Source organism: Patella vulgata, chromosome 4, assembly GCF_932274485.2.
Source record: "Patella vulgata chromosome 4, xgPatVulg1.2, whole genome shotgun sequence".
NCBI classification, from domain to species: domain Eukaryota; kingdom Metazoa; phylum Mollusca; class Gastropoda; family Patellidae; genus Patella; species Patella vulgata.
The window spans coordinates 57470437-57496307 of record NC_065882.2 but is presented as its reverse complement, the minus strand read 5'-3'; the positions used below and the strand labels follow the sequence as shown (position 1 = coordinate 57496307).

The 25871-nt window shown below is 34.7% G+C and overlaps 1 protein-coding gene across 2 annotated transcripts; it reads left to right on the top strand.

Annotated features, from left to right (window-relative positions):
• The first annotated feature begins 2490 nt into the window (after window positions 1–2490).
• On the top strand, window positions 2491–25402 carry LOC126817957 (receptor-type tyrosine-protein phosphatase T). Of its 2 annotated transcripts, XM_056100593.1 has the most exons (25): window positions 2491–2589; window positions 5780–5905; window positions 6653–6841; window positions 9879–10097; window positions 10397–10531; window positions 12390–12536; window positions 12758–12904; window positions 13241–13393; window positions 14928–15039; window positions 15828–15949; window positions 16177–16511; window positions 16997–17084; window positions 17260–17336; window positions 17652–17688; window positions 17831–17928; window positions 18264–18383; window positions 18721–18866; window positions 19074–19209; window positions 19355–19529; window positions 20154–20206; window positions 20506–20625; window positions 21261–21386; window positions 22525–22673; window positions 23653–23785; window positions 24235–25402. In XM_056100593.1, exons 1-25 carry the CDS (start codon window positions 2532–2534, stop codon window positions 24304–24306), a joined length of 3273 nt encoding a protein of 1090 aa, XP_055956568.1. In that variant the 5' UTR covers window positions 2491–2531; the 3' UTR covers window positions 24307–25402. The 2 variants fall into 2 exon arrangements, with proteins under 2 accessions (XP_055956568.1, XP_055956570.1); XM_056100595.1 differs by lacking the exons at window positions 23653–23785; window positions 24235–25402 and adding an exon at window positions 21986–22122 and having other exon boundaries at window positions 22525–22656.
• Window positions 25403–25871: the final 469 nt, after the last annotated feature.

Here is a 25871-nt window from a genome sequence, read left to right as displayed (position 1 = left end):
GTCACATTTTTCAACTTAGAATATTTTCTACATTTTTTGTGAAAACGTTGCATTGATTTTATATGTAATACAACTTAGATATCCGATTTGCATAATACATCTAAAAAACAGTACCTTCTAAATACAAAATGATAAATTAATTCAGCGGGACGTTAAACCCCAAAAGTCCACCAATACTGTTGAGAGGGCCCCAAATAAGATATCTTATCTTGTATAACCTTGTTCCAAATAAATCTATCTATCTACCGTACTGACACAAAAAATTACATTTCCGAGAGTGTGACGGACAATGACCAGAATAGGTTCCTTTCGCGTTTGATGCAATGGCCCCGGTAATTTTTTCAGACATGTGGTCCCATGCAACATTAATCCGGCCCTGGGCATGAGTGTGTCTTTTGATAAGATGTGCGGTTTTCATTATGTTGATCAGGACATCACATTAGGTGTATCGAATGTATATGCAGATACCAGTAGATTTGATTTTATCTTTGACGTAAATTCAGATGCACACACAAATTGTCCTTATGTAAAGCAATTGCCATTCATCATCCTGGGGCCCCTTTTACACCGTGTTTAACAGCATACTAGTTGACATGGATTGAGATGAATGTTAAACAAGGTACAAGGAAGGTCCGTGCTGTTCTTTGAAACTTTATACAAACATTGTTTATTGTTTAAAGTAGAAATTCCACCGATATAAAATTAGTTTCTTTGATATTACTAAATGAAATAATTTTATGGAGACAAATCACACATTATTTAACAAGTAATTTAAAAATCAAGGAAGACACAAACGTGTCGGGTGCGGGATATTTACAAGACGGGTATTACTATTTATAACTATCTATGTTTGTAACACCGCCCGCGGCGAAACAAATGTACACGAATACATTTATTTTATCATGAATAATAAGTCAAGTTATTAAACCTGCCAATGCATGTCTACTTTAAAGGGGCATTATTATATCACAGTTACGATAAAAATATTCTATTTTAAATTATATAATATCTTACATAATACCGATTTATCGAAAATCGTAGCATTGATTTACTAAATATAATGATATCTGTACAACAAAGAAACTAAAAGCATGAGCGTCATTAGATAGATCGCAAATATAAAACAATGATTACCCACCCCACCTGCACCCATCACCCCACCTGCACCCTTCACTCTCTTAAGTATTTTTAGTTTGTTTATGTTGTTTTTGTAGTATTATTATATATTTCACATTTTGAGGCCTGTAAAATATTTGCAATATAATACCAAGGATTATAAATGACAATGCTATTCTCAATTTAATAGAAAGAACACAATCGTGCGATCTTTATTTACATGTATTTAAAATCGTGAAACCACTTTAAAAAATTGTTCCCTCTTATGACTTTAATTGGTGTTTTCTGGTCATTATATATTTAAAATCGTGAAACTGCAAATATAAACTTTCCTCTTGTAATTTTAATTGGTGTCTATGTCGAGTCATATTTATCTAATTGTATTTGGCGTATATGTAAAGGATGTTGTAATATTTGGATTTGACCAATGCGATTGTTGTCTATTGATTGAAACGTCTCAATGGGTTTGTCTTGTGTAAATATTTATGTGTGGCGCAGTCCTCCTGCACTTGATAATATATAGAAATACTGAACAATGACTACCACCTGATCTGTTGCTTTCGAGTACAAAAATTGTGTCCATAGGCTGTAATAAAATGAGCATATGCATGAGATAATACTTTTCTTATAAGTGAAACGAAATGAATTGGGGTTTAACGTCTTACTTACGGGGATATGTCATGCTAGCTTACTCTTATATCGAATTCTGTCAAGGGTTCTTTTACGTGCACGTCAATGTGTACACGGGGCCTCTGTTGTTCGTCCCACCGTAACGACTAGATATCTGTCCTTGTAAGCCCCCCCACCCGTCCTGCACCAATGACAAGGGGAAACCTCGCCGGATAAGCCGGAGGAATTTTCTCGGCCAACACATGGAGCCAACCCGAGATCCCAAGGATAGCGAGAATTACTCTTACCCACTAAGCCACCACGGCTTAAACGCCTGCATTTAAGTTTTGATTTTCGAATGGTTAATGGGATTTTTCAAAATAGTAGTCCCCAAGGAGATTTGTGAGAATTTGAAAGATAAACCTCATAATATGTTTGCGAACTACTATATATATGATATTATAAACCTTCACCGATATCTAAAAGAAAAAAACCCCAACCATTTCACACTCTCAAAATCATCGTCTAAAAATTCGTATTTTACATACCACCCAAAATAACTTAAGTTTGTAAATTTTGTAATGAGTTGAGAACTAAAGGTGCCATCCCCTACACGTTTTAAAAAATTGTATTTTTCTTCCTGGTTAGAATGAAATCAGCATACAAAAATTATATAAAACCTGTTTTATAGGTATATATACGTTTTATTGCGGTTGTATTGCTCTATTTACTTTACTTACTGCTGAGGAAAACCAGGCCATGTTAATTTACTTCCTTGTTGAACACAAAATCTTATTTACGTTAAGATGGCGACGATAATAGGTCTTCTTGGAATATGGCTAATCCTCACTTCATCAATATATTGTAAGTTATTTTATGCATATAAAATTATAGACTGTATAGCTAATATCGGGGATTAACAACAGATATGTTTCTAACTGAACACGCTGACACGTTCAGATTTTGCCTGCCATTTATCACTAAACTGACAGAAAGATCTGGGCAATCTGTGAACAGTCGTCTAACATTAAGGCGAGTTGCTAAATCAAAACATAAAGAGCTACTACACAGGGACCTATTCAAAATATGAGGTATGGTGTACTATTCATTTGTATGGTGTACCATTCGTCCACACGTAGACAGGCCAGTTTATTAACATACTCTGGCTAGAAAGTTCTTAGATAAGAATCTGACGTGGATGATACTGTAATACAACGTTCTATATAATTTTAATTTTTAAAGAATTATCATGTTTCACAAAATAAAATTTGTGTGCATGTACCTGTAAAAACGGATTATAAACAATTTGGAGAATATGCGATATATCCCGTTTAATTGGAATACGGACAAAAGAAGCATGGTCCTAGACAGGAATCGATCTAGCCAAATACATGTAGAATGCATCCTTGGTATCCCCAGTGGTCTCATTCCGTTCTACTCCACTAACCCCTGGATTAATATATGTGGGGAAGGGAGGGGCACGTTTTCAAGTTATCCGCCCTTTTTTTCGACCAATCCCATAAATCGTTAATTGCAAAGGAAGTTGGCGAAGGGAGGTAACTCTCGTCGGGTAAAGCAAGCAAAATGCAAAGGCTCCCCTTCAAGAGACAAGATTAGGAATTAGCCAGAAGGTAGCTTAAATAGGAGAAATCCAAATCGTACTAAATGCATATTTATTAACAACAAATTACAATTATTTTATAATGAAGACCGGACAGGTGTTTATATATATATATATATATGCAGGTTCAAGGCCCTGTTTCACAAAAACTTAAGGTACCAAGCATGGTACGCACACATTTTGCAAGAGATGGATAGAGAACAAGCTAAGAACAAACGGGATTTTTTGTACAATCAGGGGCAATAATCAAGAAAGTTATGGTCTAAAATGCGCAAATATCAAAAGGGACTGAGATCTTTGGGATATAAAGATATGTTTTAAGTTTTATCAAAATCGGATAAAAATTATGACCTCTAGAGGGTCCACAACCTTCGTATTGCATACTTTTACACAATTTGCGTACAATTTGCGGCCATTTTGTCGGACAGTTTTATTTCGATTTTCCCGAAATTCGAATTCAACCTTCATTATGGTGGAATGGTGATGTATTTAAATGTTTTTTAAAATCGGGAAAAAAAATTGTGACTTCTAGAGAATCCGCGAGCTAAAAATGCGATTTTTCGAACAATCAGGTGCCATAATTCAGGAAGTTACGTTAGGATATGTGCGATTATCAAAAGGAACCAAGATCTTAGTGTGTAATTGTTATATATTCACATGTTTTTTTTTAAATCGGATAAAAATTGTGACCTCTACAGGGACTACAAGCTAAAAACGTGATTTTTTGTACAATCAAGGGCCATAATTCAGGAAGTTACAATCCGATACACGGGAATATTAAAAAGAACCAAGATCTTTGGGTTATAAACATTATAAATATGTATTTCAAAATCGGATCAAAATTGTGAGCTCTAGAGGGTCCACAACATTGATATACTAAATGCTATACACTATTTGCGTACTATCCGGCAGTTTTGGCCCGATTTTCACAAAATTCGAACTCCACAAACATAACGGTGTAACGGTGATACATTCGAACGTTTTTGTAAATGGACCCCAAGCTGAAAACGCGAGTTTTAGTACAATCAGGGGCCATAATTCAGGAAGTTACGATCCGATATGCGCGAATATCGAAAGGAACCAAGATCTTTGGGTTATAAAATTGCATTTCAAGTTTCATCAAAATCGGATCAAAATTGTGACCTCTAAAGGGTCTAAAACCTTGATATACCATATGTTTACGCTATTTGAGTACGAGGGGCGGCCAATTCGTCTGTCAGATTTGGTCCGAATTTTACGAAATTCGAATCCAACCACCCTTAGGGTGTAACGGTGATATACTCAAACGGTTTTTTAAATCGGATAAAAATTATGACCTCTATAGGGTCCACAAGCTAAACACGAGATTTTTCGTACAATCAGGGGCCATAATTCAGGATGTTATGGTCCGATATGCGCGAATATCGAAGGAACCGAGATCATTGGGTTATAAACTGACAATTCAAGTTTCAACAAAATCGGATAATAATTGTGACCCCTAGAAGGACCACAAGCTAAAAACGCGATTTTTCGTACAATTCAGGAAGTTACTATTCGATGTGCGCGAATATCGAAAGGAACCAAGATCTTTGGGTTATAAACATGAATTTCAAGTTTCATCAAAATCCGATCAAAATTGTGTCCACAAGCTAACAACGTAATTTTTCGTACAATCAGGGTCCATAATCCATGAAGTTATGGTCCGATACATGCCAATATCGAAAGAAACCGAGATCTTTGGGAGATAGATCTATATTTCAAGTTTCGTCAACATCGTATAAAAATTGTGACCTGTAGAGTATCCACAAACAAATTGTCGACGGACGGACGGACGTCCAGACGGACTGACGGACAGGGGCGACGACAATATACGTCCACATGAAAATGTGGGCGTATAAAAATTAATGTAATAAAATTTTGAATGTACAGAAAAGTTTATCATTTTTAAAGGGAATAACCTTCTGGGGATTCGAAGCTACCTTACAATAATACTTCCGGTTTTCGAAGTTACAATAATACTTCTGGATTTGAGAAAACTGAGTATTCCGACACATTGTAACGACCCCGTATGATGTCGGATTGGACAGAGTACACTGTATGGGAAAAGAGGAGTCTGCCTATACATTAAGACGTAGCTTCGTATAATGACTGATTTATTCTCATAAAGAAGTTATATCGCGCCTCTGTGGCAGTTTGGTTTACAATGAATGACACAGGCAAAATAGTACCTTCAAAACTTTCTAAATCTTCTTCTGGCGTATTGTGACATATTTTGCTACTAAGGAGCACAGACGGGAATTACAGGTCGAAGTTTGAATTAACGTATGCATTTTGCAAGTCGGATGTTTGAAAATGATATAATTATATTTATAAATTTTGTAGGTGATCAGTTTGATTATAATGTAATTTTGGTTATACCAACAGTTTAACCTGCAACTGTTATTATATTTGTAGGTAGACAGTTTGGTTATAACAACAGTTTAACATGTAACTGTAATAATGAAGAAAGTTGTCAAGATTCTGGTATATGTAGTACTGGAGTATGTAAACAAGGATGGTCTGGTCCCACTTGTCAAAAAGGTTTGTATTTGCCATATAGAGTGCAATAACAGGAGTTTGGTTGGTACTCTAATAGAGTCTAATAAATAACATATCGAGGAAATGAAAGAAAACGCACTATAGACTGGGGGTACTGGCGAGACATTATGCAAGTGAAGTGGCACGATTGTTGGCATGATTGTAGGCGGGGCAATTACCGAAAACAGAAAAAAAACAACAACCTCTATCAGTCAAATACGTCATATAACGCCGTCTAATGGAGGACAGAGGCCACTGCATGACTTCTTTGCCGGGACTGTTTGACTGCAGTATACGCATGACCCTTTGAATTGATGCACTGTTCAGGTGTCGTCATTTGCATGTCCGTACGTCTTCCACAGAGTTATGCTTTCAGAACTGCAGCTTTAAAGTTTACCCCTCAAACGCGATAATACAATCCCTCATTTATAAAAGTGATGCATTTCCACTGCGTCTCATTAAATACCTAATATATGTTTACCTTTTAGTGACAAGTTACACGCTAACTGTTTGACAACTTTTGGTTTTAGAGATCATTAGAAAAGAATAGTTGTAATGAACATCATCTTGAAATTGTTGTGTTGCCGTCAGTGTTTAAGAGAGTGCGTTGGGCCCGGCTTTGTTTTTGTTATTTTATTTCTCTATATTGTGCTTATTCCAAAAGAAACCATATGCTTATAATTTCAGAGGGGATTGGGGTTCTATTTTGTATTTAAATTATTAATGGTAGTTATTTGCATATACTTTCAGAAAATGTAGCTCTCCATAAACCATCTAAACAGAGTTCTTATTTTAGATCAGACTGGCCATCTTCACGAGGTGTTGATGGGAATATAAATACGTTTATTGATATGAACTCATCTAAACAAGGCTGGTGGTTTGTAAATTTACTACAAAATTATCCCATCACAGACATCACGTTATATAACAGACCTGGATGTAAGTAAACATTTGTTATTATTATATATAAAATAAAATTTATGCTATCATAGATATCTCGTTATATCACAGACCTAGGCGTAAGTATATATTTTTTTATAATTATATATAAAATAATAAAATTAAATACATATGACGTTGCATCACAGACCTGGGTGTAGTATGCATTTTGTTAAATGAAATCAAAATCCGGCTAGTTCATCAATTCCGATGTCTATTTATATGTCAAAAGTACAACAGACTGCACAAGAAAGTGTGTAAGTCATACAGATGTGTAGATACATAGAATCAGGCCATGGTTTAGTAGACCTACAATAAATAGTGAGGCATTTGAACCCCCTATTGCAAAAATTGACCCAACTCTTTGTGAACAGCAAGGAAGCAGTAGGGCGATACCAATAATGTCAGCTGACAAACATGAGCTTTTGGTACCATTTGAGAGGTAGTAAGTATATATTTAGGTAGTAAACACCACATCTGCAACACAATTAATCACACGGCGTTCGCATCCAAAACGTCCGTAATGGTTTGCAGAAAATCAAAATTATTTCAGCGCCCGGGGCAAGACATCCTGCCCGAACGTTATCTAATTTGTTGGCGAGACAAATGGAGGCGTCGTTCTATCGACGCGCCAGCTAATATTATGCCCTTTGCAATTAAACGATGTTTTACCACAATTTATCATGCCGACTATGGTTACCGGGTATAGTGGCTGAAATTCACTACGATACGATGGTGCTGTTTCAGTTCGTAAAGTATTGTGTTGCTGCCTTGGTGTTCGTTTATGCGGCTGAATAATGTCAGACATGATGAATATAATTTAATAAACAGCTAATTACACAAAGAAAAGCACACATTTGATTGTGTTTTATGGGGTTTTCTTGTTAGTCCTACACGCGAGTATGATGAACATTATCATATTGTAGCCGAAATAGCATTAATTTAAGCATGCATATCCATGTGACTGAACCGCTAGTATCAAGAAGACTTTGTTTAATATACCAGACAGTTAAAATGATTAAGTTTGTGGTGTTTTATAATTAAACGTGGTCATTTGCTTACCACATCTAACGTGTAACACTATCTCTGCTACGCATTTTTTGTCATGGCCACGAATTGTCTAGGTATGACTAACGTGTATACTAGGAAAGCCCAGAAGGCTCATTCCAAATTCCAAATTCCGAATGCGAACTTCCAAATTCCAAATGCGAAATTCCAAATTCCAAATGCAAAATTCCAAATTCTAAATGCGAAATTCCAAATCCCAAATTCCAAATTCATGTCTTGCCGATAAAATAGCAAATTGGCAGCCCCCCTCAATTAAACAAATTAGAATTTATATAAATTGTAATTTTACACAACTAATTACTTCTAGTTTACCTCTCTGGGCCGGATAAATACCCGTTCCAAATTACTAGATTCCAAATTCCAAATCCCAGATTCCAGATTCCAAATTCCAGATTCCAAATTCCAAATGCGAAATTCCAAATTCCAAATTCCAAATCTGACTCGACCAGTCGGATCAGGTTTTTGCTTTTGACTAATCAGTTAGAGTATAACAATATTCCAGTTCGGGTTTGCTTCGGCAGATGAGAACAGTTTGGGGCAAAGTTCCCCTGCAGTGAGCTACTCTGCTAATCGGTATCCTAGGACTGGCATATTTTTTTTTTTTTGCTACAGCAAATTTGGAATTTGTAATTAGGAATTTGTAATTAGGAATTTGTAATTAGGAATATGGAATCTGAAATTTGGAATTTGGAATTTGGAATGAGCCTTCTGGGCTTTCGTAGTATAATGCTACTGTTCTCAAGGTTTGGGCTTCAGCATGACTTTACGTTGATTTCAAATACAAAACTCAGGAGTACACTCTTTAATTGCGTAGTTTATAAAAAATACATAATCGCAAACATAAGTCTTATGAACTCAAAAATAAAATGCCGTTCGGACTCTTTTAACCCGTTCTCACCAGAAGGGTAACTTCTGAAACCGCTACATACTGTCCATCTAGGAAGATCGAATGGTCGTGGGATTTATAAACGTGCAACTCTCTTTTGAAAGGCTAATAGGTTCTCAACCGGGAATACGTCACTAAATACCAATTACTTAATTGATTAACTCTATGCAAGAAATATGCATGGTATATAATATGGAGAGGGAGAGAAACTGGTCAACCATAGTACTAAATACAGAGATGGGCATGCACATTTTCTTGCGAATTAGCTGAAATTATTTCCTAATTTGGACAGCTAGCTCTGACATCATTTCTAGTAAATTCCCACTTTGTTTATTCAACGCGCATATAATATCAGTTTCAAAACAAGGGGAAATAGTATTATTTGATAAACAAAAGAGGCAGTCGCAGTATTTGCCAATCTCTGTACTCTGTTAAAAGTTGAATCTTTTTGATTACTCAATGTATTATCATATTTCTTTTTGACCTATCTCATATTCTCATAATACTTGTTTACGAGTTTGAAACCAATATCAATGGGCTGTGGTCAAAATATTGCTGCAACAGCAAGAAACATAAAAAAAATACCAAGGCTATGTACGCGGTCTTGCGATCCAATGCGACTGTGAAAACTGCCACCTGCAGTTAGCAGTTATTAGCACACGTTCCTCTTTCATGCGATCGGTTGCAACTAGTTCAGCGGGAATGTTTAGGCATTCGGTGCATTTCGTAGTTACAAGCAGTTGCGTGTAATTGCAACTAAACGTGCTCAGGCGATATAAGCCGTCAGCATTTCGAGGTGCAAACAATCGCATCGGATCGCAAGGCCGGCATAAGCAGGGCTTAACTTATAATATTCTTTTTTTGCTACTTCAGACCTTTTCAGATTACAAGGATTTTATGTATATATTATTGAGGAAGATCTGGTATCAACTTTATATTATCATCATACCAATGAACCTTTAACAGTTGAATATAAGATACGATGTAACAGTACCTTTAACACTTGTATATAATATACGATGTAACACTACTGGACGTTATGTTAATATAACTAGTACTATATGTTTTGTTTTGTTACTTCAGTTTTACAAAGATTAAGAGGGTTTTATATACAAATTCTTGATGAAGATCTGGTATCATCTTTATGTTATCATCATACCAATGAACCTTTAACACTTGTATATAAGATACGATGTAACAGTACTGGTTATTATGTTGTTATAAGAAGTGCTAACAACCCAGAGTATCCTACAGATCGTAATCCTAATGGAATATTAAACTTAAGTGAAGTGGAAATATATGGTAAATATATCTTAGTCAATTGCAATAAAGTATGTTTTATTATCTATTAGTAAATCGCTCAGAATTATGGTTTCCAAGGCTGAAATATTGGTACTGAATAATCTTCGGGAGACGGTTATAATAATTCAATTTTAAAATAACAACCAATATCTCTGTAATTATATTTTGTAAGCATACTTATAACAATATATTTAACGAATTTCTTCTAGTTATCTAAAAATGATTAATCTAGATAAACGCTAAATTATCCAAATAATTCTCTTTTACAATATTTATGGTGGTATAAATATTGGTTTCAGTCTGTTCAGTTGGTACATACGGTCCACACTGTGCGAATGTCTGCCATTGTTCTCAGTACACACGATGTGATGACATTACCGGATATTGTAAAGATGGGTGCTTACCAGGATGGCATGGTAACAGCTGTAATCAAAGTAAGAAAAAGGCATGCACATTATAGAACGGAAAATTGTTTAACATCCTGTTATTAAACTAGTCTCTGTCACCCAGAACCCCCTAGTCTTCAACGTACGGAAGGTCTGGGTCCGTTAACAACATTAGCTAAAAAGTTTCATTGCCCATGCGGAACTGGAATTGCGCATTATTATAAACAAATATGAATCGTGACAACGAATTAGGATTAATAAATAAAAAAACATCGGTATGGTCCATGAAGAGATAAATTTTAATATAAGAGTGTTGGATATTGAACTGGTAAAGCAAATAGATTTTCTGAAATTGCAATTCTTAAATTAATTTCATGGGCGTCGACATCCTGTTTTCTGGTTAGCTACCTCTCTTAGATTTTGTTCATGATAATGTAAAAGAAGGATAATCCAGCCAATGATTTAGTTGTTCTCAGATGTTCTCAACCCATCCAGACTAATAACAGCAGAATATTTTTCTACAGGATAGATACTATAAAAAAAAGATACCCATTAAACTAAATGTCAAATAAATTGATACTTATAGTTTTGAAGTTGAAAGTAATACTATCTGACCTTATATACAGTTAAAATACTTTTCAATATGTCTTCTATGCATTCGTTCGTGTGGTTTTACGCCTGTTTCTACCTTGGGTAATATCGCAAGACAAGTGTTTCCTAAGAAAATTGTCAAAAAAGCCACATAATAGGCTAGTCTAGCTTGGGAGGGAGACATGAGATTGATTAGAAGGCCTGTTCGATCTCGTTTCCTTAATAAAGACACAATGCCTTTTGTCTGGTAGCGTCCAAGGTAAAATTTCACCCAAAGGAATTTCTCTGGGTATTGCAAATAAAAGGCGAGCATGCACAGTCTGGCTCACGTTGCCATTAATGCTATGATCTTGCCTTGGGCTAGGTTTAAAATGATGAAAGCAAACATTCATCGGGCCAGGCGTAGTCGTGCTATTGACCTTATCAGATACAACAAGGCCCCACCAGGACACCCGACATTCCTTCACGTAGGTATGTCCTACTAGCTGAAGCCCTCTGGATGATCACTTATGGATCCCATCCGTTGAGTCTTGGGGTAAACCTCAAGTCGTCACAGTAGAACACTCTTCTTGAACACCCCCCCCCCCCCACCCGGGGTTCAAACTACAATGTCTTGAATACGAATCTCATAATCTCGTGTCTGCTTACCCTAGAATAGAGTAGATTCGGAACACTGAAAGCCGTGGGAATGGAACTCAGTTTATCCGTAGGCGGTTTCCTTAATTTCGACTGTGAAGCGATCACAGTCTACTAGAATATGTGCTGGGGATACGTCCGTGCCGCTACTACACCCCATAGACTTAAAAGTACGATGTGTGAGTGTTATTTTCACCTTCAGCTTTGTTATTAATAACAGACGCCACCCCAGTCTGACTGGGACATAACCGGCAAGTTTCCCCATTCAGAGTTGATGCGCAGCCCGGTGTCTTCTGTATTGTTCTATAGCCGTGAGTAATACTACCGGTACCTGACACTGTGTCCAGTTCAAACTTTCCAATGTGTCTTATTATTTTATAGCTGAAAGCAGTACTACGTGATACAATATATTTTTAATTATTCTATACCTGATGTCATACTTTTGAATATGCCTTTTTAATTATTCTATAGCTGAAAGTAGTACTAACTTACACTATACAATAGTTCAAACTTTCCAGGATGTTTGATGGATGCCTTTTAATTATTTAAGTGATTCATTCCTGTAATGTACTATGTACATGTTCCGACTTGGGCATTGTTTTTATGGCATAGGGTGATAATTTATAATAAATACTTTCGGAAATACATATTGTATCCTTGTAAATTTCTATACTGAAAGGTTGTTCTGATATGAACAGCTATGGTGATCGCTGTAAATATAATTGTGATGACAGAAAATGTAATGGAAAATCAGATTGTGATCATGTGACTGGAACATGTTTATATGGTTGTCAAGATGGATGGGAGAGTCAAGATTGTGCAAAAAGTAAAGATATTTTTTTTATATCCGATGTATTCATTAACAAGACAATTTTCTACGAAATTATTTGGTGTAAGATATTTTGAGTTTTTAAAATGACTAAATTGTGGATATATTTGAAGAAATCAAACTATATAGATTTATAACTTGCTTAGACAGCTCCATCTCGTTCTTTGTTTTGAAGGTTATATCTCTTAGTATCTGATTAGTCTGTCCATCTGTTTTAGTGTGTTCACAAGGAAATTATGGTGAAAGATGTCGACAACTGTGTTCGGACAGAGGCTGCAAAGCAGGTGATTCAACTTGTGATCATGTGAACGGAACTTGTGTTGGTGGTTGTAAGGCTGGGTGGAGATCACACGATTGTACTCTAGGTAATAAATCATTTTGTTTTCCTGCTGGAAATATTCAAAACAATTTCTACGTGGATTAAGTCGTAAAGAATTTAATATTTTCTGAAAAAATAAAAATAACACACGGGCACTTTGTCGGATAATATCTCAAGGCACAAACCAATAAAGCTTAAAATCTGTATTTTCAGCAGCAATATAAAACATCCAGTCACCAGATTTTTGCTAATCGTTTTCAATAACCTGCATGCCCCTTCTTTACCCATTATATTAACAGATACCATAATACAATTTCTATTTCGTTTGGAAAGCAGATGTTTTTCAGTGCGGCAACGTCAGAAAAGAATATTAATTTTGCAGATTGTGAAATTGGTTTCTATGGGGAGGGATGTATGTATAAATGTTCAGAACGAAAATGTCTGAATGTTACGTCGTCATCATGTGATCATATTAATGGCGAGTGTGATAAAGGCTGTGAAGAAGGTTATGATGGGATTGATTGTATAGGTTTAGGTAAGCCCATTTAATTTGCCGATACATAAATGGTACGTTTCAATATTTGGTTTCACGACCTTTGTGTTTGCTTTGTTGTTCTGTTTTATTTTTCTGCTTAATAAGATAATATGATAAGCGATTGTGTAATTTCAATAATTCAGTATACTACTCGTACTTTTTTCTGACTAGGAAAGATAGATAGCCGTCGAAAATACAAATCAAAATAGATATAAGACTGAGGTATATTAATATGGATAACTTATGCGTAACACTATTGATCCTGTTGATAGTGGGCCCACATCATTTAGTTCAATGTGCTACTCGATAATCACATGACTTTACGGATTAGGAATATCTACCAAACCGCCCTCCATGTCAATGTTTCAACATGCAAAGACTAATAGATGAGGATATCTGCCCGAACACACTGTGTGGTCATTATTACCATTATATCAATATCGGTACCCCCCCCCCCCCAACAGTGCTGTATTCCGCCCATCACACAGGACATGCCAACGATGAGTTGACATGATCTAGAATTATGAGAGATCTCGATAACGTTTTAGCAATATTACATGCCACTGGCAACATTTATGCAACATGCTATGAATACAAGAAATAATAAATTATGACATCATTATTCATGCAAAATTTTCAAAATTGTCATTCCATCTCGAGGGCAAAATTTAAATAATTGTCAATAAAACACTGCCCATTACACTTAACACATTTCCAGTCCTAATTCTTAAACGTTATAACACATTTCCAGAACACCTAATTAGTGATTGTCTTAATCAAACCTTAATCTTCTATGCCCACCAGTAGCCTCCAGCTTTATTTAACATGCTTGTTATCCCGCGCCGAACGAAGTTAGGGAGGGATATTAAAATGGGTCCCGTCCGCCCGTCAATGCGTCTGTAAGTTCGCCCGTCCGTCCGTCCGTCCCGATTTCGTTTCCGGAGCATATCTCATAAACCGTTCAAGATATCTTTTTGAAACTTTGTGCACACATCAACCTATTATAGTAGTTGTACTATTTAGGAATTTCTGGGATTCATACGTTTTGTGTTTCCATGGAAACAAATTTGACTTAGTTTTTCGTGTACAATTTTGTTTCCGGAGCTTATCTCATAAACCATTCAAGATATCTTCACGATACTGTGATAGTAGTTGTACCTTTTGCTAATTAGGAATTTCTCGGATTTAATCATTTTTGTGTTTCCATGCAAACAATTTCTCTGTTAAATGATTTTTGAATTTTAACTATATATTTGACTTAGTTTTTAGTATATAATTAACTGTTGTGCAAACCTTACAGGAAGTAGCGACCCTGCCTTGCCGAGCTACTGTGATGAAGAGTATGAATCTAGTCCCATTGATATTCCAAGAAGTTGTTTTTCCTTATGCCTTACAAATAAGTGCAATGGCGCGGGATGGTGATGACTAGTCATCTTGTTTAATTAGTTCTTGACATTTCGAATAGACTCAAGCTTATACCAATTTGTAAGCAGGATATCTGAATTGTAATGGTGGTTTTATTTTTGCTCTATAGTTAGAAGAAACAATGGCAAAATGTCACTTCCTGTGGAAATTATAGCTCCAGCTGTTGCAGGTGTTGTTGTACTCATAATCGTTATTGTTGTTGTTGCAACTCTACTAGTACGGTATGTATTGATTTTCAAAGGGTAAAATATAGCCCCACGTACAGGTTATGGAAATGGTAGCGGTTACTCCTGGCTAGTTTCTGATGTTAGCCTTATATAGTGTAAGCAACTATTTTACACGGAGTAACATGAAGGTTCAAAAGCTAATTCTGGCATAATTGTTTTCACGATGTCAAGGTTAATAACTTTGTGACTGAGATCGCAAAACAATCAAGGTTCATTCAAATCAAATGAAACATGAAGCTATTTTTGACGTATTTCTTGGTATATGAAATTCGAACACATCGGACATCGGACGTAGATATAAAGTCACATACCAATAGACCGGCGAATCTGAAATGTATTGTGTTCACAAGCAAGAATATTCAAAAAGTGGATCTGGTGAAACAACAGATGGATTGGGGGACGACAAAACGTCGACATTAAATAAGGGCGTATGGAAACGAAAATATTATTGTTAGTTTGATTTGTAATTAGTAACGCTGTAAAATGACCAATTTGTTTACATTGGAAGGTGTATAATGATCAAATAAAGTCTCGTCGGCAATAAAATGACGGAAAGTGTTAGAACTGGTGAGTATTGTGAGATGATAGCAGACAAATTATCTTCAACGATTCAAAACAATATGGTGGGTGATTGACCTTGTGTTATTAGTAATACTAGTCAAATAGTAGTAAAAAGTTTTATTTTAATCCCTTCATGTGCCTGTGCTTGTAACCATGTAATGAGAGTGTCACTATATTTATTGCAGATTATATAATACTGAAAGTTTTTATATTCATTGTAGACGAAGAGGTAGACGTACCAGTAGTCAAGCCAAGGACGTTGATGGTGTCAATGTAGCGGCTAAAAATCCAAGATTAGCTATTGTTCAGCCAAGAAAACGTCCTCGTGAAAAGGATTATGAAGGTTGATTTTCTTACCTTAGCGTTCGCTGCATGTTATATTAATTCTTTAGGATAATATGAAGTATGTGTTATTAAAAAGGGACTTTTTAATTTGCAATAGAATATAATATATATATAACTTCGAACAAAATTTATGAAAAATAACGTACACAGATAATTGATCGATAGATAATAAAATATTCTTTGGTATTTGAAAAAAAAATAATTATGTTTATTTATTCTATACAGAACACCATGACATACATGTATATGCTACCATAAAATATGAGGAACCAGATTTGTCAGCAAATAAAATAACTAACTTTGATAAAGAGACTGAAGCTGCTACTAGTGTCAACCATTATGAAACAGTATCAATAGACGAAGATGACAAATCTCTAGCGTCAATGGACACATATATTCCAACAGAAGTTCAAACTGAAAGGTCGTCAGATCCACCAATAGAATCAGAAGACTCTAATTATTATAATCTGCTCAATATTAATACCGATCTAAAATTAGATCAATTTGAATCATTCTTCATTAAAACAAAAGATGGCAACGACTTTAAACTTATTTTTTTGGTAAGTCGACTTTTGTATATTATATTCTTTACGTGATAGTTGTTTTTGTTAATTGCGGATTGAGGGTCCTGTTGATAGATATAGAATGAAATATATTTTAGAAAGTCTGAAATTGTTTTATACTGTTATTTCGTACGCGATTTTTGATATTAACTCTTAAAAGCTTGATTTAAATCATACTGTATTATGGTCATTTGCAAATCTTACAAACCTCCACAAATCTTCAAGATAACGTTTGTATACAGCAAGTTCCGGGGGTTAAGTCGTTAGAATTTATAAATTATATCCACATTCAACATTACAATATGATTTTGAAAAAGCTAATTAAGATGACCAATTATTCTGGATTGCATTGACCTATTATAGTAAAAAAAAACATCATTTCGTCACTTTATAATTCCTAATAATATGCTAAAATGTTTCGTATTTTTCGATGGCATCTGTAATGATTATGAAGAGTAAGTCAACACACATATTTATTTCAGTCTTTGCCGAATGATTTTACTGCTAGCTTTGATATATCACAGAAACCTGAAAACAGATCTAAGAACAGATTTCGTGGATATTATCCTTGTGAGTTTTAAACAGACTTATTAAGATTTCATTAACGCAAAATGAGTAAATTTAATAATATTATTCCTAGTAATAATTGTTTTTTTAAACTTACATGTATAAAGTCAATCTGTACAGTGGATTTATACTTTAAAGTGTTAATATTTTATCATCTTCTTTCCGAATATTGTAACAGATGATTACAGTCGAGTTGTCCTCCAGAAATCGAAAACAGATCCACATTCTGATTATATTAATGCCAATTACATTGATGTAAGTATAAAATTCACACAAATAATTATTAAGCATTATTTAAGTAATATTAGTTAGAGTCAATAAATTCAATAATTTTGGCTTTCTTTAAAAAAAAAAAATAATAATTCAATCACCCAATCATAAAGACCATTATATGGAATAATATCATTGGTTTATTATATGGTGTCACGTTTCGGCAAGTGTTTTGTTATCGTTTCAAAGCACATGATATTCCATATAAATGGTATTTCCGTCTTTTCAATCACTACTAAATGCCACCCAAGGATTATAAGCCACGTACAGTAATAATTCAACGTATGGGTTTTATTGCAGGGGTTTAAGAAACCGAAGGCCTATATAGCAGCACAGGGTAAGGATGGCATTATCATATTTTCATGTTTATTTATTAAATGAATACAACACTATGATGTATGTTAATGCTTAATTTCGTCATTTGAAGTCATTGTTGTATAACCGTCTAAACAAATTTATTGAAGCCATCGTCGTTTCAGGTGCTACCAAAGTTACAAAAAACGATTTTGTAAGAATGATATGGGAACAGAAATGTGATAAAGTTATTATGTTGACTACTGTACAAGAACATGGAAAAGTAAGCATTTGCTAGTAAAGCATCATTGGTAATAAAGTACAGGGGATTATTATAAAACTTGAAGATTTGGTATAGATCGCCAATAACTGGTAGATTCTAACTTATACAACAGTTAATATGGGCAAAACAGAACGCCGGATTAAGCTTGCATATACCGTTTAAGAATATGCAAATTATGCACTGGATGAGATTGAAGAAAATAGTGTAATGGTTGAAAATAAGTGAGTTTTCCATAATCCCTACAAGGTTTATATATGTCTGAATTAAGATGCGAGGTATTATTCCATATTTTTTCATATTTTCCATATCTTGTTTATATATATTGTTCATTTCAGATCAAATGTGAACAGTACTGGCCAGAACAAGGATCTCAGAAATTTGGAGAAATAAATCTGACATTAAATGAGGAAAGAGTGCGTGCTGACTTCACTGTACGCTGTATAACTATGAGTAAGGTAATATTGAAATGCTGGTTTATTATTCTTTCTTGAATAAATACTACGTTTCTATGCAATCATACCAGTTACAGGTAAAGATATGTCATATGTGATTTCAGAATTCCATGTTAGGATATTAGTAATAAATGACTTACTATAATACATGTAGATGAATAAGTGCAGAGTATTCGTAAACGTTAATTTACCACCAAAAATACAATCTCACCGATGAGCCAATTGATATCGAAAAGAGTAAAATTACCGACAATTATTGTAAACCCAAACTGTCGCAACCTTTGTTTTCTTGGACGAACATAATGAAGAAAACACTTTGCGTTCTGTTTTTGATTACTAGGGTACTGAAACACGGGAGTTTCACCACTTCCATTATACAAGCTGGCCTGATCATGATGTTCCTAATGTCAGTGATTTGTTAGATTTTCTCTACATGGTTAATAAACATAAACCAAACTCAAATAAACCAGAGATTGTTCATTGTAGGTACGTATATAATTATCTTCTACATACAGTTATAAATTATATTATTATATTGTTATATTACAGTGCTGGTAGAACATGAACATATAAGTTTATCGCTATAAATTATATCATTATAAGGATCATGCACGTATATAGTTATAGATTATATTACAGTTTTAGTAGAACAGGAACACGTATATATCCGTATATTATATTATTATATTACAGTGCTGGTGTTGGTAGAACAGGAACATATATAGCTATAGATTGTGGATTAAAGATAGGAGAACAGACAGGACACTTTGATGTTATTGAATTTACTAAAACAATGAGAAATCAGAGGAAGGGTATGATACAAACTGATGTAAGTGCAATTTTAGTTTTTTTAATAGACATGGTAGATTTAATAATGTACAGTGGGTCTAAGATATATTTTTTTCTCATTTTTTTTTCAATTTTGTTTTTTGATTGGTGACATTTAATTTTGAATTATTCTCGAATACTTCTAGGGTCAGTTTCAGTTTGTTTATGAGGCATTAACCGAGGGATTTAAATATGGCGACAATAGTTCAGACCAGACTGTGTTTGAATCAAAATTTGATTCAAAACAAGAACCGATGCAGGTTGGGACATTATCCCTCAAAACACAATATGGATACTTGAGACAAATTAAACCCGAGTCAAGTAAGTGGTGGTTGATTATTATTGTTCAAAAAGTATTTTAGAAATTTCATTCGCTCTCCGCACGACTTTTTTATCATGATGTTACGAAGGCAGACAATGCAGAGTCAGATACATTTAAAAACCTCACAATAATTATGATTATAATGGCACCAATTTTTCAATACCCATACATAAGCAATAGTGCTGTGTCCATAATCAATATTGTTTTTTCCATAAATATAGACCATAAATAAGGAGCCACGGTGGCTCAGTGGGTGGTTGGAATTCGATATAAGAGTAGGCCATAGCTTTATCAATATTCTTATATCCATAAATAGGAAAACACACAACATGGTTGACTGTATGTGCCTCCACTACGCCTTGTAACTAGCCGTTTCCAGCTTGATTTTCCAATGTCAGTTGTGCAGGGTAGATTTATATGGGACGAAACACCGAGATCCCGTGTATACCTAGATGTATACTTTAAAGAACCCTTAACAGTTGGGTTTCGAAAGAAGAGTAGATAGTAGCATCCGGTATGCCCGTCTTCTTCAGCCCGGATGGAGCAAAAACATACGACCTTAAACCCCATATCATTTGTAATTAGCCGTTGATTTGTTCACTATCCTTGGTTTCTACCTTCAGGAAACACTGATACCCCGGATAGCATTGATGAATCATTACCAGTTTCATTCCCGGTAAGATCAAACGGTTTTCATTTTCTATGTATTTCATATTATTACTGGAAAATGTTTTGATTGGTGTAACTTTCATTTTATAAAACCAAGATAACATTTTTATAAAGCAGTGTTTAGCTCAACTACCAGACATTCCTTCAACTAGTAAACAAATGATTATAGTGTGGTATTTTGTTATTTAATAATTATCTTGGTTGGGCGCACGCGTAAGACCCACCCGACCCATAAGTTTCCTGTACAATAGAAATAAATAAATAGTTAAAAGATATTTACTACAAATTTGCATCATTTATTTTCAGTCTAGAACAAATCTGAATGGTTATATTGTGGCTGCTCTAAATGGACATAATACAGAATCAATATGGCAGCTGATACAAAATAAACAGTGTTCTGTCGTTGTGGCTTTATTGAATAGAAAGGTAATCAGCCTTTGATTTATTATCTTATTTTAATATACACGGTAGTATTAATATTAAGTCATTTCCCGTCAAATTTTGGACAATTTCAGCCGAATAGTCTTCATACAATTAAGTTTCAATAAACCATCTAAACAAACAAACAAACAAACAGTTTATTTATAACCACAGTATGAATACCATAAATGTGAAAGATAATGCTTTACAAAATGTTCAGATTTATTTAGACGTTAAATGTATTTAACTAAAATAAAACGTATCTTATCATAGTTGAAGTTTGAAATATAAGAAATGGTTATATAGGTAATATAGTTAAGTTAAGTATAAAGGTGTTAAACATTTAGAATTTATGCTCGTCTTTAATTCATAGAAAAGAAATATACACTTAGTCATAGCTGTTGGTAAATACCTATTGTTGTTGTTTTAACAGTCGTCATTCATAGTTGAATTGGCGAAAAGTGAAATTAGAGTCCATATAAATATCAGTTTGGTTCCTGATTTATACTTCATTTAGTCTTGTATACGCTTGTGGGCCGATTATCCTTTCTTCAAATAGTTTTCATTTTGTTAGATATACATATTGGTTACTATTGCATAGACAGTGCTGGGTTCCAAAACTTTTGAATGAACTGTTTCAGAATGAAGTGGCTATATGTCCAGAAGTTGGTACAGAAGAAACATTTGGATCATTAAAACTTGAAAGTAAAACTGATGTCGATGTATCAGAGGAGGAAAACATGATAAGTGTTTCAACTTCCCAAGAAGTAAGTATACTAAATAATAAATGCAGTAGTTAGTTAGCATCGACGAAATGCCACGTCAAGCTTTATCCGATTCATCAGTCTTCGGAAAAGTAGGTATAGAAAAGTAGGACATTCATTTATCCAATTTACAATACTGCGTCCATTGGCAATGGAGTCACGGACGTGTAACACTGACCCGTTTTTATACAGTATTCTGTAAATAGGCACTAAATCAGATTGATAGTAATCTCGTGTTACAGCTCTCTTACTCTCATATCTTTGACTTAACTTTGTGTTCTATTAATACAAAACTCAGGAAAACCATGTTGTTTATAAAATGTCTTGAAACGGTAAAACTTATCATAAATGCACAGTTTATAACAGCTTTGATATTACGTATTTGTTATCGTCTATAGGAACTCTAAATAATATGTCTATATATGTGGCTCAACAGAAAGATGTGTCCCTCATCTGAGAATAAATTGGTATGACACACTTTTTCTTATAAGTTTTATGCCCCTAGTAAGCGAGGTTAGCGGTTTACTATTACTTGATGCAAGAAGTTGTTCGAATATGAACTATGTAAACAAGATTTGGAAACATCGTTCAATATATTCTAGGTTCGACAGCTCAGAATGGAATCTAGATGGCATTCTGTTTACGCTATAGGTCGATGACAGAAGCGTCTACAAACCAAGCTAATTAAGATATAGAAATCGGCTTGAAAACAAGTTAATTACGGCTCGACTCGTCTAAGGTAACAGACTAGATCAAATCTTAACCTATTCTGTTCAGACGGGTGAAGTTACGCCCCCTGTTATAATCCCTTAGCTGACATTAGATGAACCATAGATGTGATACTATCTGCTATGAAAGCAGTGCCGGATTTACCCTTGGCAGGCCGAAGCCCTGGGACTCAAGATCCAGGGGGGGGGGGGGCTCTTGCTAAGTTGTATATTGTTTTGACACTGTTATAAGCCTTTCTTATACACTGTAGTCTTCAGCATCCGTCATCAATCTTGGCTTTGCTCAATTGTGTTTAAGACATACTTTCATCTTCCTCTAGTGTGAGGGTTGGAGATTGGGAGGAACCTCATAAGCGTAATAGCCATTTGGGCTCTTTCAATCTACATTTTATTGTGGGTTTTTTTAATTAAAGGGAGCTGAAACAAAAACTGTTCAAGTAATAATAATGAATATTGGTGAGTCAAAACCGTTTTTACCACTGGTAAATCATATGAAAGAGTTGATTGAACAGATAGATATTCACCATAGTGACGATAACCATCCGATTGCTATCTTCTCTAAGTAAGTGAAATACATTATAATATTTTATACTTAGTCAATTCACGCTACATGCCATATACTACTATGCATAATGTTAAAATCTTTTGAAAAGATGAGAAGCAACACATTCCAGCATAATATACATGTTAAAATAATTCTTGAAACTGTGTTAAACGTAGTGGAATATTCTGTACCAGGCGGATAATATTATGCTTAAAACAAGGTTAGTAGGCAGTTGACTGAATATTAATAAGAATTCATAATTAACTATCTTGAAAATACTGCTGTTTCCAACGCCTGGGGATTTGTGATCATATCACAAACAACCCCATGTTCCTGGGGCAACGACCGCGAGTTTTACAACATCTAGACTTTGCTAGACTGGTCTGCAATTCCCGAACTTATAGCTACGCTATCTCGCTTTAACGCAGACTGCCCAATCAGAGGTTGTGACACAAACACACTAAAATTAAACATGGCGACCTCCACGGAAACTTTGACTTTGAATGAACCTTGAACTTTGTAACTCGATTATCACAGGTTGACATTTTAGCTGGAAACGTGATGATCGAGGAATCTGATAGACTCCCCAGCTGGATTAGTAGCCAATCGAAATTAGTGCCGAAATATGAAGGGCCTGATAAGATATACGGAAATGAAGCGAGATCAAGCCTTCTATTGAAGATGAAACAATCCGCGCTTTCTGTGCGAGGAACAAAGTTGGCTTTCAAACTTGGTCTTTTTTGTGACAGCTGGGCGCATGTATCCAGTATTGAGACTACTCTACAAGGGCGGTCGTTGTCACTTGTTACCATATTGTCATCCAATGTCCAGATTCTCATTATTAGCGAGAAGCCAAACCTCCATTCTTGCCTTTTACCAGAAAATTGTCATTTACGCGCAATCATGATCGGTTTAAAAATGTTAATAATAATCGAAAATGGTTTTACATGCCTTTATTAGTAGCATAAAGATCTTGTGGTTGTCGTTTGTTTTTCAGTGAACCTTCTGATGGTCCATTATTCTGTGTAATAAGAAATATCATACAGAGAATAAAACTGGACAATGAAGTTGAGATATTTGAAAATGTTAGGAAAATGCATCAACGAATTGAATTTGTGAGAAAATCGGAGGTGAGGCATTACAAATATATAAAAACAACTCTGTGTTAGCAAATACATTCATGCGATTGTATGTAGCTGGCTTCTGATTGTTACATTTCTTAGACTCCAAATCCCATTGTTTTTGGGAGTCGCTATAACTCAGTTTTAAAATATATAGATGTCGCATGATAGTCCTTTAACAACCCTCCTCTACCGATACCCAGCCAACAAACATGGTTTTCTGATTAATAAAAAAAAATGCATCCTAACTTTCTACAATTTTAAGATTAAAACAAAAATAAACATTTATGCCATCCAAAACAAAGTTGAAATAGTTACATTGGCAGCTCTTTGTGGGTACTTGCCATAGATATGAATGGCTGATGATTTATAGCTAATTATAATTCGATAATTAGGGATTTTAAAGCTCTTATTGTATAACGTTTTATAATATTATAATTTTCCTTGTTGCATTTCAGGATGACTATCTCAACTTACATAGATTTGTTGCAGAATACATTAGGTCATCTAGTTTATATGCTAATTTATAGAATGTATGTTATATTCTAATTACTGTTACATCATAACATACGTAGAACGACACCTAGTCGATATAACACTCGGTAGTTTCGTAGCAATATACTTCATAGCATTAAGCTTCGCAGCATTATATTTTTGAATACAATTGGACATAACTTCATGTATATTGTATAAAGAACGGAGGAAACTCAGTAACATATATTTGTTATTATTGTATTTTACAATTAGGTTAAAGTATTTAGCATCTGTAATTTTGTCTATTCAAGTTGTATATTTTTATGGACTTATATAACCGTCTTATACCAGGAAACATCTTTTTAATATGAGAATTTTTATACATATGTATATATATATATGAAGTGACGGTCTATATGCGCCAATATGGAAAGAAACCGAGATCTTTCGGTTATAACCATACATTGTCAGTTTCATCAAAACCGTATAAAAATTGTGATCTGTAGAGTGTCCACAACCTTGGTATCATTATGCATATATTTGTCAAATTCAACATCGCAGGAAAACACAATTGACAGTGTTTGCATGGTAAGGTATTTAAAAAAGAAATAAAATTACACTTCATTGCTGAGTAATTTTATTAGCCAGAAATCACACAGAAAGCGTCTCTGACGATCTAGACCCCCAAGGGCTGCTGGGGCCTCGCCTAAAGCCCTAGGGTGGTAGCCCCCCCCCCCCTCGCCCGTTCAAGAATTGCTTCCGCCGGCCCTAAAAGTTTTCAAAATACCCGAAAACTCTAATTCAGGTTGGATAGGACGATGATGAAAAATCCAAAGTGTTACACCCCTATCAGAATTAACGAACCTGTAAGCGAGAAAAATTAGATGAATCTGGAATTCTGGGATACCGACCTCCTATCCGGGGTTCCGAACAGTGAAAAGTGATCCGGGAGTCATGGGAACAGAAGAGAGGCCAAAACACTATCTATATACACCATCTATACACCTGTGAGTGAGAGTGAGAGTGAACTGTTTTCTATTTCAATTAAAAGGGATCATGCATGAATATATTGTGTGTAAGGAATTTTAAATTCCCGCTATGACATCTTTGGTGTACATATACTTTGTTTAGCAGGAGGATTTTGGATAAAAGAAGCAGAGTTGTATTATATAGTAACTATATATCTACATCAGTAAATGTAATATCTAAAACATATTATGATGTGATTTACAATTAGTGAAACATCTAATTTTCCCCACATCATAAATTCAACGATTTAAAATTGAGCATTTTGACTTTATCATGATTTGACCATAATTTATTACTTACCTGCAATCTACACTGAAATATTAGTGTTTTACACACGGTATTTACAATTTTCATTCTCTGTTAATGCTGAGACTGAACCGGAATTCTCTAAACTTGTGTAATTTGGGACAGTATATAATTGTATTCCAATTTATATATGTCATTTTTAAATAATTCTGATTTGACACTACGGCGCCGCACTGATGCACAATCCTACGCCACTGGCATTTGTCGCTTATATTTCAAATTTCTCACGGATAATCCATGCTAATATGGACTATAAGATTGATTACGTGGGCTTAATGCATAAAGA